General features: G+C 44.4%; 1 protein-coding gene across 6 annotated transcripts in view; it reads right to left on the bottom strand.

Annotated features, from left to right (window-relative positions):
- Positions 1 to 17756, bottom strand: part of DNM1L (dynamin 1 like) — a 473848-nt gene that overhangs the window by 103072 nt on the left and 353020 nt on the right. For 4 of the 6 annotated variants that reach the window (XM_069228228.1, XM_069228229.1, XM_069228233.1 and 1 more), the window contains one exon: positions 4728 to 4820. The exons of the other annotated variants lie outside the window; for them this stretch is intronic. In XM_069228228.1, coding sequence (XP_069084329.1) covers positions 4728 to 4820 — 93 coding nt within the window. The remainder of the gene's footprint in view (positions 1 to 4727; positions 4821 to 17756) is intronic. 6 annotated transcript variants of the gene reach the window in all.

Below are 17756 nucleotides of genomic sequence, written 5' to 3'. Positions count from 1 at the left end.
AAACTGAGTTTCTACTTTCAAAACAGCATATTTTAATAATACATTGAAAGAGAACCAGGTCACATCCTGAAAAACTAACTGGACAGGCATATCCATAGACAAGGGCTGTATTTAGGTCAAAGCGTACCAGTCAGAGCAGCTTTCTGGTTTGTTAAAGACATTCAGAAAGCTTCCCTGGGAATGCATTCCGCCAGATGCTTCCCTTTGTAACTCACATTTTCTGGCTTTCTTCTTGCTTGCTATATTTGTTTTAGGCGTCCAGGGTGAGTTTGTCCCTCCCAAGGAGCAAAGCCTTTTCTCACTAACTCCCCTTATATTCTTCCATGAGTATTAATTTCTGTTAATAGGCCTGTAAATCTTGTTCTCCTCTTTTCACATTTGATGTGCATTCAAAAACCAGAGGTCAAATGTCAGGCTCTGTCTTCCGAGGGATGAACTTGATGATTTTTTTTTTTTCTCAGACTTCAAAATGAGAGCATTTGTGTGACAATCTTGTTGGACATTGGGGGCAGGAAAGTTTTTTTTTTTCTAGCACACAACATTCAAAATAACTGTGCAAGTATTTTAGAATATATCAGACTAATGAACGCTCAAATTAAGTACATTTTATGTTAATTCTGAAGTGTGCTGGAAAAAAATACTTTAATATGATCAAAATAAAATAAATACACCAGGTTATGCTAATTCCATGGATTATCATTTGTGGGCTGTACAGTTTTATTCGTAAAATTGTATGTGCAAATTGAATGGTCATTTCAAGTGAAAATGTGTTGTCTGTAATGACAGTGTTCTACCACACCATGCATACTCCCACTCTACTCTGTACCACTCCACGTCACTGTACTCTGTCCCTCCGGTCTACGTCACTTCACTCTAAGCCTCTAGTCTATATCCATGCATTCTACTCTAACAGCACTGCACATCACTGCACTCTACATCACTCCAGTCTAGACCACTCTGATTTACTCTGCAACACTCCATTCTCCCACAATCTACAACACTGCCCTCAATACAAATACATCCTATGGCAATATAATTTACTCTAACACTCAACTCTACGCCCCTGCAGTCTGTTTTAATCCACTATACACCACGTTAATCTACTCTGCACCACTGCACTCTATGCCATGGCATTCTACATCAATTTACACCATTTCACACTATACCACTGCACTCTACTCTACTCTGAAACAATTTATTCTATGCCACTGCACTTTATTCCATTCCACTCTGCGCCACTCTACTCTATTGCACAGCATTCTACGTCAGAGCACTCTACACCACTCTGTCAATGCACTCTAAACCACTGCTCTCTACGACACTGCTCTGCAACCCTGCAGTTTCCTCCACTAAGCTTTACATCACTCCGCTCTACACCACTGCACTCTGCCACTTTATTCGACAACACTGCACTCTACGCCACTGCAATCTATGGCACTGTACTCTGCCCCACCTCACTCACTCTACTATGCACAAGTCCAATTCACACCACTGCATTCTACTACGCAGCATTGTACGCCTTTGAATTCTGTGCCGCTGCACTTTAACTCACTGAATTCTACACGAATGCACTCCGCGACGATATGCGAATGTACTCTATACCAGTCGACTCTCCGCCACTGCATTATCTGCAACTCTACTCAACACCACCCTACTCTACAAGGCAACACTTCCTTCTAATTTATGACATCCTACCCTGCACTACTGCATTCTCTGTCAATCAATCAATCATAGCATTTGTATAGCACAGCACTATCACTTGTGAGGGTAGCTGGGCACTGAGGGTGGAGTGTCTCAGTCGAAAAGCCATGTCTTGAGTCTCCTTCTGAAGTCTGCCAGGGAGGGAGCTGTTTGGAGGTAGAGGGGCAGGCTGTTCCTGGATTCGGCTGCTGTGTAAGAGAAGGAGCAGCCCCTGCTGCAATGGATGCGGAGGGGGGAGGGGTGAGCGAGGTTGAGCGTGGCAGATTGTAGTTGTCTTGTTGGGACACAGAAGCTCGGTTGATGTAGGACGGCCCTAGATTGTGGAGAGCCTTGTATGCGAGTGTGAGGATTCTGAAATGGCATCTCTTCTGGACCAGGAGCCAATGAAGGTTCCCGAGGTGCAGGCTGATGCTAGAACACTTAGGGAAGTTGAGGATGAGCATGGCTGCGGTGTTCTGTAGAGTCTGGAGTCTTTTGGGTAGCTGGGAGGACACATTAGCATAGAGAACATTGCCACAGTCGAGGCAGCTGGTGAGCAGGGCGTGCATTCAGTCTTTCTGGTATCAGCAGGGATTCATCTGAAGATTTGGCGCAGCATACAGTGGATGTAGATGCAGGAGGAGGTAACAGTTTTTCTTGTCCATTCATGGATAGTTGGCGGTCAAGGATGATCCTGAGATTTTGTGCGTGGTTCGATGGAGAGGGAATTTGTCTGAGTTCTGCTGGCCACCAGCAGTGGTCCCATATTACTCTGCATCCCTCCACTCTGCGCCACTGCACTTTAATCTACAACACTGCACGTATACACCACTGATTTCTGCACTCTAAGCCACTGCAACACCAATGCACTCTAAACCAGTCCACTCTACGCCAATCTATGCAACTCCACTATCACACTCCAATATACAACACTCTACTCCACTGTACGACTCTCCATGTCACTATCCTCTACGCCATTAACTTTTAGCCATGCTGAACAGCAGCCATGCAGGTGTACAACATGGCTAAAACACATTGGCAAAGCCAATAGCTCTTGCACTGGCGAGACCTAGTGGCTTTGTCAATGCTTGTTTAAAATACTGACTCCTAGAAATGGTAAGCCTTTGGGAATTTGGCAGCAATGACCAATGCTGCATTGTGGAAAAATATTTAGGAGTAGATGAGATCCCTAAGCACCTTGATCTCTGTTGGCATTCCTTAACTTTTTCCAAACATTTGTATCTATCACACAGCAAAACCAGAACTTTTAGACATTCTTCAAAAAACCCAGAGAGCCTAAAAAATAAATCAGTCTCACTGCAGAATCAACATCCTCCAGCTATGAAATCCAAAGAAACCAGAAAGGATCATGTATTTTGATGAGCCATCCCATGATCCACTGTTTGTTTTAATACCTCTAGCTAGGCAAATGGTCTATTTACTTATCCCCTACCTGCTATATGGCTACCTTGCCAAATTGTTGGCAGCATTCACAGACTGCAGTGCCAATGATCCTGTGGCCATGTCGGTTGTGTACTGCTCGAAGACCTAATCTATTAAGGGATCAGAAGGGAGGACTTGAGCTATATCTGCAGATGTACAACCAGAAACCAGAGCCCAGAGGTACTTTGGACATCAGAAGTTTATGCTCAATAAATCAGCTGCCTAGGTTGACCATGAACTGCACTCTTCCTAGTGTCACAACCACCACAGACTGAGCTCAGGGATTCTAGAACACAAAAACTTGACTGCCCTTGGGGTCCTGGTAATTGGTTTTCTACTACTTTAGTATCCAAGACTAAGATAAAGGATTGTTAACATCTGAGCTTGCTTGAGAGCCAGGAGTTCTATGACTAGGGTTGGTCTTAGGGCAGGACGGGTGCTGGAGAGCGGATGAGGCCCCCAAGGCATAAATGCTCCCATTTTCCGATGGGCATCTGTGTCACAATGGACATCAATCCCTACCCCCCTCCAGCTCCCCCCCCCCCCCACATCCAGCCGACAGCATTACAGATTAGTTGTACGTAGGTTCTCTTGGTTCATCTGTAATGGTCTGAGTACAAGTGTCCAGGAACGTATCTAGCTCCCTGAGGTGAGACTTTTTTTTTTTAGGGGGGGGGGGGGGGGGGGATGGAGCTTAGAAAACTGGTTCACATGAACAGTCTCCTGATGCAACTGCCCATAATAGGTGAGGGGTAAATGCACCTGTAGAAATGACTAACAAGAACTGGACCACATATTAACAAATAACCAAACTGGGTCTCAACTCTAATTTTAGGGACATTTGTTTTCAAGAAAAAAGCAGATCAAAAGTGGACAACTTGTTCAAAAATCTCATGGGTGTTAACAGTACCTATATAGGTCACACATCCACTGACCCCCCACTGGCATCCCATACTACATAGAAGTCTCTTCAAGCTCCTCACACACGCTTATAAGGCTCTACAGAATGCTGGACCTGCCTACCTCAAAAACTGACTGACTTGTAACTGACCAACCAGAGAATGCCGATCAGCCCCCCCCCAGTGTGACAAGCATGCGCTCTACAGAACCTCCTGATGAAGATGGCATCACTTGCTTCTGGAGTCACCATGAAACCAAATGGCACTCAATTACCAAAGCTGAACATTTTACTGCATTCTGTCTAGCAGAGGGAGGTTTTTCTAAATGAGAACTGTATAGGAAGAGATGTCTATTAGAAACATCTAAGTAAAGTTCAATCACATTTCCATTTGTTTACGGTGACTTCCCAGTGTAGATTACACATGCAGAAAACAGTATGTAATAACAATGCTAACTGAAAAAGGTGTCCTTAGAATGCCCTATTAGCCTCAGGAAATCTTAACTGCAGTTCTCTTTATTTTAGGTCATGAGGGCCCATGCAATAAAATAAAAGCTATGAAAAACAAGACAACACATGCACGGACTAAAAACTGGAGAAAAAAAAAAGAGGTGTAAAAAACATTTTGATTTGACTATGTTCCCTGCAGACCTGCACCACACAGGAAAACGGACATGCAGTGCTTGTATCAAGCGGCAGGACAGACCTTGCCATCAGACTCGGCAGAAGCAGCAGCAGTAGTAGTAGTAGCAGAAGGCTCCTGGGAGGCAGGTGCCAAAGCCCCTGGTGCTTTAGAAGACTAAAAAGGCAAAAGATGCATACAATGTCAAGTGAGTATACTGCATATTAAACACAATACATCTAAGAATCTTTCTGCACTGGCTGATATAATGAGCACAAATTAGTTAGTCATACAAAAATACAAACTACCCATTGTTGGCCCCTTTAGTTCGAGCCACCCATCAAATGTCTTAGAAAAGAAGTGTAAAAGGGTGAATACATTCCTTACTTGTATTCAAGAGGACAAACTGTAATATATTTAAATAGCTCACAAATGTAAGAGGGCTATGTTCTGAAGAGAGAATGCGATCTCAAATGTAGCATCCTTGAAATAAACGTCTAGAAATACTGACGAGTGGCTTCAGGTGGGTGTGGAATTAGAGCAAATGTAAACTAATGTATAAAGGGCTGACGTACCAACAAAGCAGGATACAAGTAAATGTGTGACAGCACTCACTGGTAGATTTGATAGCATGTCTGATAAACTGGAGAAGCATGATGATCGTCTAAATCAACCGGAGCAGCGAGGGACAGATGTGGAGGATGGTGGTACAACACGCAATGAGCAACTGCTGCGAATGGAGAATGTTCTGGATGCGATTAAGGCCAAGAGCGAGGACCTTGAGGCTCACTCCCGGTGGAATAACCTATGAATTTTAGGCTTACCTGAGTCTACCGCCATGGGAAGATCGAGCTCCATGTTGAAGTCGCTGTTTTGGGAGAAACTGAAAAGTCACTTTGTGGAGCGTGTCCATTGCTCATTGGGCCCGAGGGCCCCGCTGGGAGTCCCGGCATGACCAATTATCGTCTTTTGGATTAAAGCAATTGGGACATTATTTTGCAGCTCACAAGGAAGTCGTCAGAGCTCAAATAACAGGGAAATAAACTTTCCATACACCCTGAATTCACACAGGGTGTCCAAAGTGTGCCTCATAACTCTTATGAATGCTGCCCTACGCCCGCCTATATCCACCTAAATTGAAGTTCACTGTGCAGAGAAAGATCCATCTGTTTACGGACCCTAAGTTGGCTCAGAAATTTAGTCGTAGACAGATCAAGAAAGTTGCAAGCAGTGATGAATTAGCTGCGGATGACCCTTGTGTCCAGCTTAGTGACAATGACTGAAGACGTTGAGGTGTCAGCTATGGACTACTTATTCATTTCCAAACATTGTGTTCTTTGGCTATCGAAAGTACCCCCTTTCTGGACAGGGACTTTAGCCACTGGCACCGCCAAACTACTGTGGACTATTTAGAGTGGCTTCTACTCCAGGGCTGGGACCTTTGCTCCCTTTCTTCATCTCTGGTGGAACGTTTGATGTTCTGGGACCCTGGCAAACATACTTCTGGTGACTGACTCCTTGGTTATGGAGCCGGGCACTTGAGCATGGTTGCTCTACTGCATGATGGGACAGCCACCTTGGTGGCTTCGACTTCACCTCTGTGCATCCCGGCCACCCGTACTCTCTTGAGATAGGGAACCTGCCTGGCCTCTAAGGCTCTCCCTGGGATGGATCCCACTCATTCTATTGCTTTCCCGTTTTGGGGCTTTGTTACATGTTTCTTTGGTTTGTTGGGGGAGTTGCATTTTTAACGGGTTTGGACTGTTGATGTTTTTAGACCTGTGAGCTCATGGTATAGTTTCCCTTGCCTTTTTTGCTTCTTTTCTCCTGAACTTAATTTTTGCTGGCTTTAGGACTCTGGGCACCTTACCACTGCTGACCAGTGCTAAAGTGCAAATGCTCTCTGTCTAAATTGTATTGTGATTGGTTCATCCATGATTGGCCAATTTGATTTACTAGTAAGTCCCCAGTATAGTGCACCAGGTGTGCCCAGGGCCTGTAAATCAAATGCTACTTGCGGGCCTGCAGCACTGGATGTGCCACCCACAAGTAGCCCTACACTCGTATCTCAGGCCTGCCACTGCAGGGTCTGTGTGCAGTTTTAAACTACCATTTCGATCTGGCAAGTACACCCACTTGCCACGCCCAAAGCTTCCCTTTTACTACACGTAAGTCACCCCTAAATTAGGCCAAGTGTATTTAAAAGGTAGGACATGTACTGCTGTGGTTTACGTGTCCTGATAGTGAAATACTACTACATTCGGTTTTTACTAATGCAAAGCTTATCTCTCTCATAGGTAAACATGGGGATTGCCTTGAAATATCTTTTGTGTAATTTCCCTTTTTGAGTAGATAGAGATATGTAGTTTGTGGTCTCTGAACTCACGATTTTAAAAAACATCTTTTGGTGAAGTTGGCTTTTAAATTGTAGGTTCGAAAATGCTGCTTTTAGAAAGTGGGCATTTTCTTGCTTAACCATTCTGTGCTCTACCTATCTGTGAAAAACACGTCTGTGTCAGGATGACAGTTGGGCAGGTTGTGGATTCACTCTACACAGTCACACAAAGGGAGCAGAGGTGTGCCCTGCATATCCTGATGGGTCTTCCTAGGCTAGGCTAGAATGGTGGGAGGAGCTGACATTTGCTTCGTGTGAGGACAGACACAGCCGTATTCAGTTGCAGTCTCCAAACCCCTGGATTGTGTGTGGCGCCAGGACAGGAAAGGCAGGGTCTTGTGCGCTACAAAAGACTTTTCTTCAAAACCAGAAATGGGCCTCTGACCCTACAAAGTTAGAATTATTCTGGACTGAGGACATTCTGCCAAGAAAAAAAGCAAGATGCTGTAGGAGGGACTGCCACTCTGCTTGTTGGTTTGCTGTGCTGGCCTGCTGCTTGTTGCTTCCGTCCTAGGAATGAAAGGATTGGACTTTGCCTTCTGCATTCTGCTTCCAAAGGTGTTGTCCTGAGCTTGCCTCCTGTTATAAGTCTCAGGGACATCAAAGACTTCATCTGTGGTGCCAAATCCAGTCCCTGGGCCCTTGGAAGTGAGTTCTGGTGCAACCAAAAAGAAACAAAGTACATCAACTCCAGAGCAACTTCGGAACCGGTGCCACTGTCCGACTCCATGCCGCTGCCTCCGAAGTCCCGCCACCACATGAGTACCGTATTACCAACGTCTATGACACTTGACTCGGCCGCAGCACCTGTGGCCCTATGGTATGATCGCGACACAGCAAAGTCGATGCCGTGCGTCTTCATCAGCTGCATTCATCGACCTCGCCGGATCGTATCGAACCAACGCCACATCACCTCCCCTGCAACCATAAGGAAAAAAAAAACTCCCCTCCCCTGCCTAGCAGTAAGGAACCAACATCATACCAGCTCCAGCGACGCCCCACCTCCCTGACTCCATGCAACATCTGTTTTCTCGTTTTTCCAAAGGTGTACCTGGAGGTCATGCGACTCCGTGACTGGCCCGCACTCCCTTGCAACTGGCGTTGGGACTGCTGGAAACGACTCCGTCGGGATGTCGTAATAGCCCAAGTGGGAGCTAATGTGTTTCTAAGCACTTTACTGAGATTTAGGGCCTTATTACGACCTTGACAGAGGGATTTCCTCCATCACAAATGTGACTGATCTCCCATCCGTCGTGTTACGATCGCCATAGAATATAATGGGATCATAATACGGAAGATGGGATATCCGTCACATTTGTGATGGAAAAACCCCTCCGTCAAGGTTGTAATAAGGCCCTTAATCTTTAAAAATTCTTATTTTTATTTGTGTATGTTGGATTTTTGCTGTTTTGGTCTTGGTTTACTAAGATAAAGATTGGTTATTTTTCTAACCTGGTGTGGAGGACTTTTGTGATGTACACGGTGTGTGTGTGTGTGTGTGTGTGTGTGTGTGTGTGTGTATTTTCATGGTGTGTGTATGTACAAATACTTTACACATTGCCTCTGAGATAAGCCTGACTGCTTGTGCCAAGCTACCAAGGGGGTGAAGCAGGAGTTATCTTAGCTGTGTGGCTCCCTTACCCTGAGTAGAGTGAGGGTCCCTACTTGGACATGGTGCACAGGGTGCACACCACTGCCAACTAGAGACCCCATTTCTAAAAATAAAGTGGGTGGAGGAGGGATGGGATGTTATGTTGTCTTTACAATGGTAGACTTCTTCATGGATCTAAGGTCTGGGTGCTATGTTTCCAGTCGCTTCTGTTAGTATGTTGAGTGGTTGGAGGTCTTAGCCTGCTTTCTAGCTTGCGATTACTAAGTGCACCCTCTGGCACTGTTGACTGCTACTGTTGTTGTGGGATATTCGTGGGAGTCTGAGAGCCAATGTGGATACTGGGGCTTGCACTGCTGCAGCATGGGAGGGACTATGTTTGAGGTCCGGCCCCCTTCTGTACTTGGCAGATATCCCTTTAGCTAGAACCCTTACCCTGCCACTATCCATGAACAGACGTGTGTAATTAACACCACTGTATGCAATTACAAGTCATGCGTGACCTATATCCAGAGGGTTCATTCATATCACTGGCTGGCCTACAAGCGTGCACTCCTTGCACACCCTTAGATGTCTTCCTTCACTATAAATTGTGTGGCACTTGCAGGCAGCTGCAGCCTGCCTTCCCCAGGCCTCCTGCAGCTTTTGGGCACCTGACTTGCTTATAGTATCTTCATCTGGCAGGCCTAATGATTACATGCCTTTACACTATTATGCAGGATGGAGCCCCCTTGACTGTGCCCAGGGCTTGCGAGGGATAGCAGGGTGAGCTTGGTGAGGTCATCTCTGACCAGCAGTTGGGCTATTGCTGCTCGCACATGTGAATGCTCACTTCCAATTATCAGGACTGCCTTATTCATCTTAAATATTTGCATTGATTATATCGTACGCCCCCTCAACTGCATCATATGGGCCTTTGTCACAGCGCCTGCTGTGGGAAGGACGGGGCTGGGTTCCTCTATCTGGTATGGAACTGCCCGCGAACAGTGGAATACTGGGTTAGAGTGCAAAAGACTACCACTGACATCGTGAGGTATGTGATACCTCAACAGCCTGTGACAGCTCTACTATATGTGAAGGATATACCTGCCTCTGTTTGTAGGCTTACTGTGCTGGTGCTACTCTTGGCCAAAAGACGTACTGTGTTGTGTTGGGGCCATGCTGTGGTGCCCACCATTGATGCCTAGTTCGCTGATGCTGCGTTTTGTCAGGACAGCCTGGAAAACTATTGAACTTTAATGTCGGCATCTAACAGATGAAAAGATATATGGGCACCTTTTCTGAAGTATGTGGTGGCCAGGCTAAGAGCTTGTGGGACAACATAAGTGGTTATGGCTTGACGCGGATCTGACTCACCTTTGTGCGACTTGCTGACGTATGTGCAACGTATTTTGGCCAGCACACCTTCTTACGCTCTCTTACAGCTTTTGATGCTTAGACTCGGATGTGAAGTGTACACCTTGTAAGTGTTATGTTGTTTCTTGAAGTATCGAAAAAGTCAATTAAAAAATGTGTGATGGAAAAGAGATCTTCCAGTCATTAGCTAAACAAACAACATTACCAACTATTGATCTGATGTCTAAAATTTTCCACATACCAGCTCTGACCTGTATTGCTTAGGATCCATTCTACTAGAACAAGGATACCATGCATGAGGGTAGATCTGAATTTTTGCAGTACTAATAAAATGAGAATATATTAACTGTTTCCAGTTTTGACTAGTGGAGAGACTGGAACTCCAACACAGGGGTGAGTATACTGACGATATTAAAGCAATAATGCACTCAGGGACCGATATTTGACATTGGAGGAACGACATAAAATCGATTTAGCCAATATTTAATGAGAATAAATAAAAATCTCAAACCAAGTTCGCAGAGGAATTAATTCCACTTGAATTGGGAGGTAACACGGAGATTACTGCACGAAAATCTGCATGTCCGTGACATTTTTTAATTACTGGATAAATATCATGATACATATCAGAAGGTTTAAACTGTTGATATTCCTCACAAAACTCATAATTCATATACTGAAGGTAACATGAGATACCCAACATACTGAAATTTATCAGCAAACACGTAATGAAGACCTAAAAGTCAAGTGGTTGAGGAGCAAGTGCTCAAAAATGCCCCATGTGCTGTGGGACTAAATCTGGACAACATTTCTGGAAATACACCAGGAGGCTGCTGCATAACAGGCAGAAACCGGGAATATACTGAGATCAAAAAATGGGCAGACAAAGGCAAACAAAAATGTTGACATACTGGAAATTGACCGAATGATACTCAACTCCGCTCACATGCCTACAGGCTAGTTTTACCAAGTGAACAGAGAAGACACAGACAAACAAATATAATGATGGAACGAACGGAGCTTAGACAGAGAAATGGCTGATATACTGTGACCAGATACAACAAGCAGCTTCTAAAGAGATAGCAGTGTAAAGTATGATGGAGGAATGCGAAGAGAAACAGGTGGCTTTGCATAACAGAACTCTGACATAGCATAGGTCCTGCGCCAAGGGAATGGACTGCAGCCACACACATACATCCAGAACTAAAGGAGTAGAGAGTGACATGGAAGAAGATGTGGCTACATGTAATCCCAAAGCTGTAGACAGTACAGTACAGTGAAGGAGTGGTTTCAGGCCAGCCTAGGACATGGTTAAGTTAAGGTAAAAAGTCAAGACTGGATTTCGTTGAGTAAACAGGGTGTTATCTTAGATGTATTAAGCTCAAAAAGATTTTGAGATGGGGCTGCCACCAAACTTTGAAAAATATTATGCAGAAATATTAGTCCAAAAGCCTCATGGATTTTGGTTGGCATTATACAAAAAGTGCAGGTAACACACAACCTCGGATAAGTGCTGTCATCGCTAGGATTCAAATGACAGCTTGATGGAATACAGTAATGGTATTATTTAAATGGCATTACACACTATGTACCACCATCAAACAAGAACAGTAATGTATAGCACGTAACACCATCTGCAAATGTTTAACAATCGATCTGTCACCATATTAAGGACAGTTGATACAGCCATTTAATTAACTAATTGAATGGCACCTTTTCTGTATTTGTCCTGCCTACTCAGTCTTAATTGTGTTGAATAATAAAAAACTATAGTAGAAAGATTAGCCTCAGAGGAATTCTGTAAAGAGGAGGAAGAAGGGTCACAAAATACATTTAGTGGTAAGACACCACACCACCCTTAGCTAAATAACCAATTTTACCAACTGTGGATTTGACACCTATTAGTTCCACATATCGGGACTAACCTGTGTTCTTTAAGTTCTATTGTACCTTCCGGTTCCATTCTGCCACCAGACTAAGTAGCAAGTAATTTTTTTAATCAGAAATCACGATTATATATATATCTATATCTCTCAATCACACCTATTCATCACCCCCTCCACAAACTGTCTTTTGCTCTTTATGGTCCAAGGTAAGCAGGTAACACACAAACGAAATGTGTCACGGATAGTATCTGTCTTCTCATCACAGAGAGATTATAAGCACAAGACAATGGGACCACGCACATTTAACTACATCTCATTCAAGACTCTGCCAACTGCCCCTCAATCCACTTCCCATAAAACAAAATGGCAGTTGCTAGGCCATATTTTCCAATTCCAAATACACAGCCAACACAAGTTATTCACAGAAAAAAATAAAATGACTCTTCCAGCTAACTCAGATAAAACAATTTATATTCTCATCTACTACATACCTATGCCATGCTACCCATCCAGGGTTTGCAAACACCCCTGCAACAACTTGCACAGCACTCTTCATCTACCCTAATTATGGACAGATTCAGTAATGCCTTTTCTGGTGGATACTCTGACCACAAATTCCTCAACTCTGGAGTCCTCCAGGAATCAGACTGGATCCAGAACTTTTCACAGCAGTTGTTTCCGAGAGATTACTAGTGGCGCCACTGGACACTAAGGTGACCTCACGGCCTTCGTACGTGACAGCACAGAGCCATATTTAAAGGCCACCCCTGCTGTGGGACTCTTCTTTCCTCAGACACAGACTGGCCTTGACAGACTGCAAGTGTGACTGTACAAAGTCCTTTTTAGAATCTCAGATGTTCATTCAAGAGAACAGGAAGGAGGCATAGTGATGAGGATTATGCAGTTAGACAGAGTATCCACCATACTACTGAAGGTAAGTAACTTTTTCTTTTGATGGATACTTCCAAACACAGATTCCTCACCTGTTGAAGAGATACTACAGCTCTTCCTCCCAAAAGGTGAAAGGACCGACACCAAGACGTTGTGCAGGATTGTGTGGCCTGAATGGCCCTGGCTGTAGACTTGATTTTCAATACAGTAGTGCCTGTTGAAGGTGTGTACGAACACCCGTGTAGCAGCTGTCCAACACCAGAATACCCCTTGCCAATGGCACTGCTGTGGCCATTGCTTTGGTAGAATGAGCCCAAAGGCCCTCTGGAGGCTCATAGGACAAGGTTTGCTTATGGACCAACTTTCCCATCTTAGCATGGGCAAAACCAATAAAACGTTTGTCAGCAACCTAGTGCTAATTTCTGCACTCTATATAAAATTTAGGAACTCTGTTTGGGTCCGGCTGGCAAAGCCTCAACTCTTCATTAAGAGTAGTGAAGTGCAGCAAAAAAAGGAGAATAATGGATTCTTCCAGGTGACAGAAATGAAGCACAAGTTTGCACCCTCAATGTATCTGTGAGGAAGGTGGCACACGGAGGATGCACTGACAATGTCTGTAGTTCAGTGACAAAGCGAGCAGTAACTGTAATGAGGAATACTGCATCAATGGGCAGCACTCATAGTTAACAACTGTGGATATGCTGGAAGAGCAGGGAAAAAAAGATAACCAAACTGTTTCCAATGAGGCATGCTAAGTGGTGCGGGAGGAACACACTCAAGTCTTTTTAAGAGACACAACACTAATGGTTACCTGAAAAACGAGGGTTGGTAAGGCAGGCATGCCCAAAAGGTTCAAGAAATAACCATTAACTTTGCCCACCATATAGCTTAGCTGGGCCAGAGATAAAACAAACATAAAAACACAGACAGTTTGGCCTGAAGAGGATCACTTTAACAGCTTCCACACCAAACCATGAACGACCAGTATAAACAGATTTGGCATCTAACCTAGAGATTAACATCCACTCCAGGCAAATCAAATCCACACAACTAATACCATTCAATTTCAATGCAAGGAGATGTAGGTAGTGGAGATTAGGATGCAGGGCTTTGCCCCAATGCAGACAGGAGACCCTCCCGTAGGGCTAGCTAGAACAGAGGGCAAATGGTCAGGCTTAGCACACTGGAGTACCACACTCTCCCATTTAGGATGACGCAAGTCCAGGTTTTCGCAAAGGTGGGAAGGTGTACAGGAGACTGGGGTTCTACTGCAGGTCCAATGTGTCTTCGAGAGATCCTGAAGGTATAAACTCCAGTGCACGGTAATCACAACACTGCTCATGCTGGCTAACAAATTCTGTGAAGGCATTCTCCATTGGGCAAAGGAGTCTTGAACCACTTCCGGATGAAGATGTAATTTGTAATCTTCTGGATGATTTATGATAAGCTTATCTGCCCTTTACGGGGCAGTCACCTACAGAATCATGGCACTTCCTGGCACAGACTCCGTGACTCCATGCTGCCCTGGTTGTTGCAGTACCACATGCCAGTTGTGTTGCCTGTCAGGATCAGAATCAACTTCCCTGTGATGTACGGAAGTAAGGCCGTCAGAGCCAACCACAAGGTATAAAGCCCCAGAATGTTGATGTGGTGCTTTTGCTCCACCAGGTATCAAAGGCCCCATATCACCTCTCACAGGTAACCATCCAAGCTGATTGTGATACATTTGTTACTAATATATGCATTGGATGAGGTGGGGAGATCAACCTACCACAGGTAAGGTCAGTGTCTGTCAGCCATCACTGAAGGTCAGGGGCTGCCTCTTTTGCAGAAATCGAAGACAAAACCAGGCAGACCAAAACTGATACCAAAACTGTCCTTGACGAACAAGTTACTTACCTTCAGTAACACCTTATCTAGCTGCCGATTCCTTACCTCAGAATATGCCTTACCTTAGAATATCCCCAGGCATCAGACTGGATCTAGAAGATTTTTGAGCAGTACCCCAGGCTCGTCAGTAGGTGACTATGTTTGGTTCCATGTCGTCAGCTGCACCTAAGTGACATGCGCAGTACCTAAGTGGGCACCACCTAGCAGCACGCAGGGGTACTGCTCGAAAATCTTCCTCATCCAGTCTGAGGCCTGAGGTAAAGTAAGGAATATGCATCTAGAGGCCTCTATCAGATACCTTCCATAAATTGTATTCTAATCTTTATAACCCAAATACCCAATCCATTGCAAAAGACTGCCAAACCTACCTTGATTAACTACAACTACCTTTATTAGCTAATATTGCAGGTTTAGAGCTTAATAAACAAATTGGAAAATAAGAGATCGTCAAAGTGATCAATTCACTTAAATGTGGTAAGGCGCCACCCCCAGATGGGATTTCACCAAGTTTCTATAAAAACTGCTAGGCATAGTTACAGAAGCATAATGAATCTCTGTTTCCATATTTAGTGAAAAAGGTTAAGATTGGTGGTTTGGGCTCTGAGGCCACCACAGTAGTGAGTAAAAGAAGGGAAAGACCCCCTTGAAGCGAAAAACAGTAGGCCCATTTTCTATTCCATTTGAAGACCCCATCTTTTGGGCCTAATACACCTGGACTAAAGATTCTCCAATAAATTGTGAGGATCCACACTAGCATCACTTCGGGGCAACCCTCCTATTAATAGATGGCATATCGACCTGCTAGAAAGAATAGGCTAAAAAGGCTATTCTACAAATAAAAGATTTTGGCCACTGGGCACACCCCCTTTCATTTGCGATGCCACAGCAAAATCACAGCCTAACCTATCTTCAATAGGTTCCCTAGGTTCAAAGCTGCCCTAAGTAAACCACATACTCCTGATCTTATCACTTTACTTGTAAAACTATTCTCACAGGAACACACATAAATAATATTTGCAAACAAAATAATTTGGATATGCCTCCAAATGAAACTTCAGCCCCCATCTGAACAGATGTTGACTCACAAGGCAATTTTCCATGAAAGCGAACATTACCTTTACTATCTCAGTGTAAATTATGAACTACACACAGATCTGTTTGGACACCTAATAAACAGTTTAAGATTGGGCTACTAAACTGCAACACGTGGGGGACTTGCCCAGAAAACGCTGGGGATATGGAGCACATATTTTTCTACAACAAACACCTTAGACCCTTTTGGGGAGTATTTGTACAAACCATAAGGAAAATGCTACTTACCCTGAAAGCATCTGCTTGTGGCATGTACTGCTGTAGATTGACATGCTCTATATACCACAGTCATCTAGTGTTGGGCTTTGACGTGTACAACTTGTTTCTCTTCATAGAAGTCCTTTGAGTCACGAAATATAGTAAATTGTAAGACACACAGACTTCGATTCCAGTTAGAGTGTTGCCAACACAGCAGGTCAGCATGAAGGTGAAGCATGAAAATACACAATGATGATCATGCAAGGAAAAAAGACATGAAAAAAAAAAGTTAAAGAACAAAAGATATCTGCAACGAACAAAGGCTTCCTGGGAGGAAAGCGGGCTCATGTGAATCTACAGCACTACATGCCATGAAGAGATGCTTACAGGGTAAAATTTTCAGTTTGTGGCATGTGTAGCTATAGATACACATTCTCTGCAAAGAATGTAAAGCAGTGCTCCCCAGATCAGTGGTTAGTCAAAATGTACCGAAGAAAATTGATAAAGTGCACATAATACAGCCTGCCCACTTGAGCTTGTTGATCTGCCAGGCCATCCACAAAGTAGTGTTTGTTGAACATGTATGGTGTGGACCAGGTAGATGCCTTACAGATATCAGCTACTGGGATATTACCCATAAAGGCCAAAAAGGCTGCTTTCTTCCAGGAAAAAATGAGGCCTTTGTGAGGCAGGGAGTCGTCTTTTGCTCTTGGTGTAGAGAGCTAGAATACACTTGACTAGCCAGTAAGCTACTCCTGCTTTTGAAACGGCACTGTGAAACAGCATAAAAAAATATCCCTTACCAGTTTATCCATAGTGCATTGCCCATGGACTGTGGGTGTGAAAACCAGGGCTTGAAGCGTGGGCATTTAACATTTTTGGCAGTTGCGAACAAATCTATGTTGCCAAACCTCCAACACTGGAAATAGGGACGCAGGACTCTGGGGTGGAGTTCCTACTAGGAAACTTGTTGCAGCATCCTGGTGAGCAGGTATGCAAAGTAGTTGTCCACTCCCACAGGTGTCTTCTGTGGTGGATCACCCAACGCTTAATTTCTTGTGCTAACACCAAGATTTGGGGAGAACGCATGGCCCCTTGTTGTTTCAGGTAATACATGCCATTCATTAGGTCTATTTTTACCAGGACTGTTTTGTGATGCATGTGTCAAAAGACGAACTTCACACCCAATTGTACTCCCAAACAACTCCACTGCTGAAAGGGTGTCCAGAGACCCTGAATAGTCATGTCCCATAGATATGTCCCCCAGCCTGTGAAAGAGGCATCCATGGTGATGGTCACCAGAGGACCTGAGTCAAGAAAAGGGCTGCCTCGCAACAGATTATTGTTGCACCACTGTAGAAAGTGATGTGTGCTGGCTCAAATCAGCACTAAATTCTCCCATAGACCCTCTGCTGCTAGGCACTCCTGAAGCAGCTGCATGTGTAAGCGAGAATGGGCAATGATGGCCATGCAGGAGGCCATCATACCAAGGAGGCGCTTTACTGTTTTAGCTGCAGCTGACGATTTGGCTAAAAAAGAAGCCGCTGGAGCTGGAAGGCTTGGGCAAGTGTGGGGATGGGATAAGCTTTCCCAGTGACTGAGTTCAGTTCTGCTCCTGGGAATGGCTGCATTTGTAGGAGTTGGAAGTGGGACTTGCCCAGGTTGATGGTGAAACCTAGATTGTGAAGGAGATCTAAGCTGATCTGTGTGTGAGCTAAACACTGCTGTTTGATTGCACACTATCATCAGCTGCTCACTGAGATATGGGAAGCTGTGGACGCTACTCCTCTGGAGAT

This window comes from Pleurodeles waltl, chromosome 4_1 (genome assembly GCF_031143425.1).
Source record: "Pleurodeles waltl isolate 20211129_DDA chromosome 4_1, aPleWal1.hap1.20221129, whole genome shotgun sequence".
NCBI lineage: Eukaryota > Metazoa > Chordata > Amphibia > Caudata > Salamandridae > Pleurodeles > Pleurodeles waltl.
The sequence above is the reverse complement of the archived record's forward strand: the minus strand, read 5'-3'. Positions and strand labels throughout refer to the sequence as shown.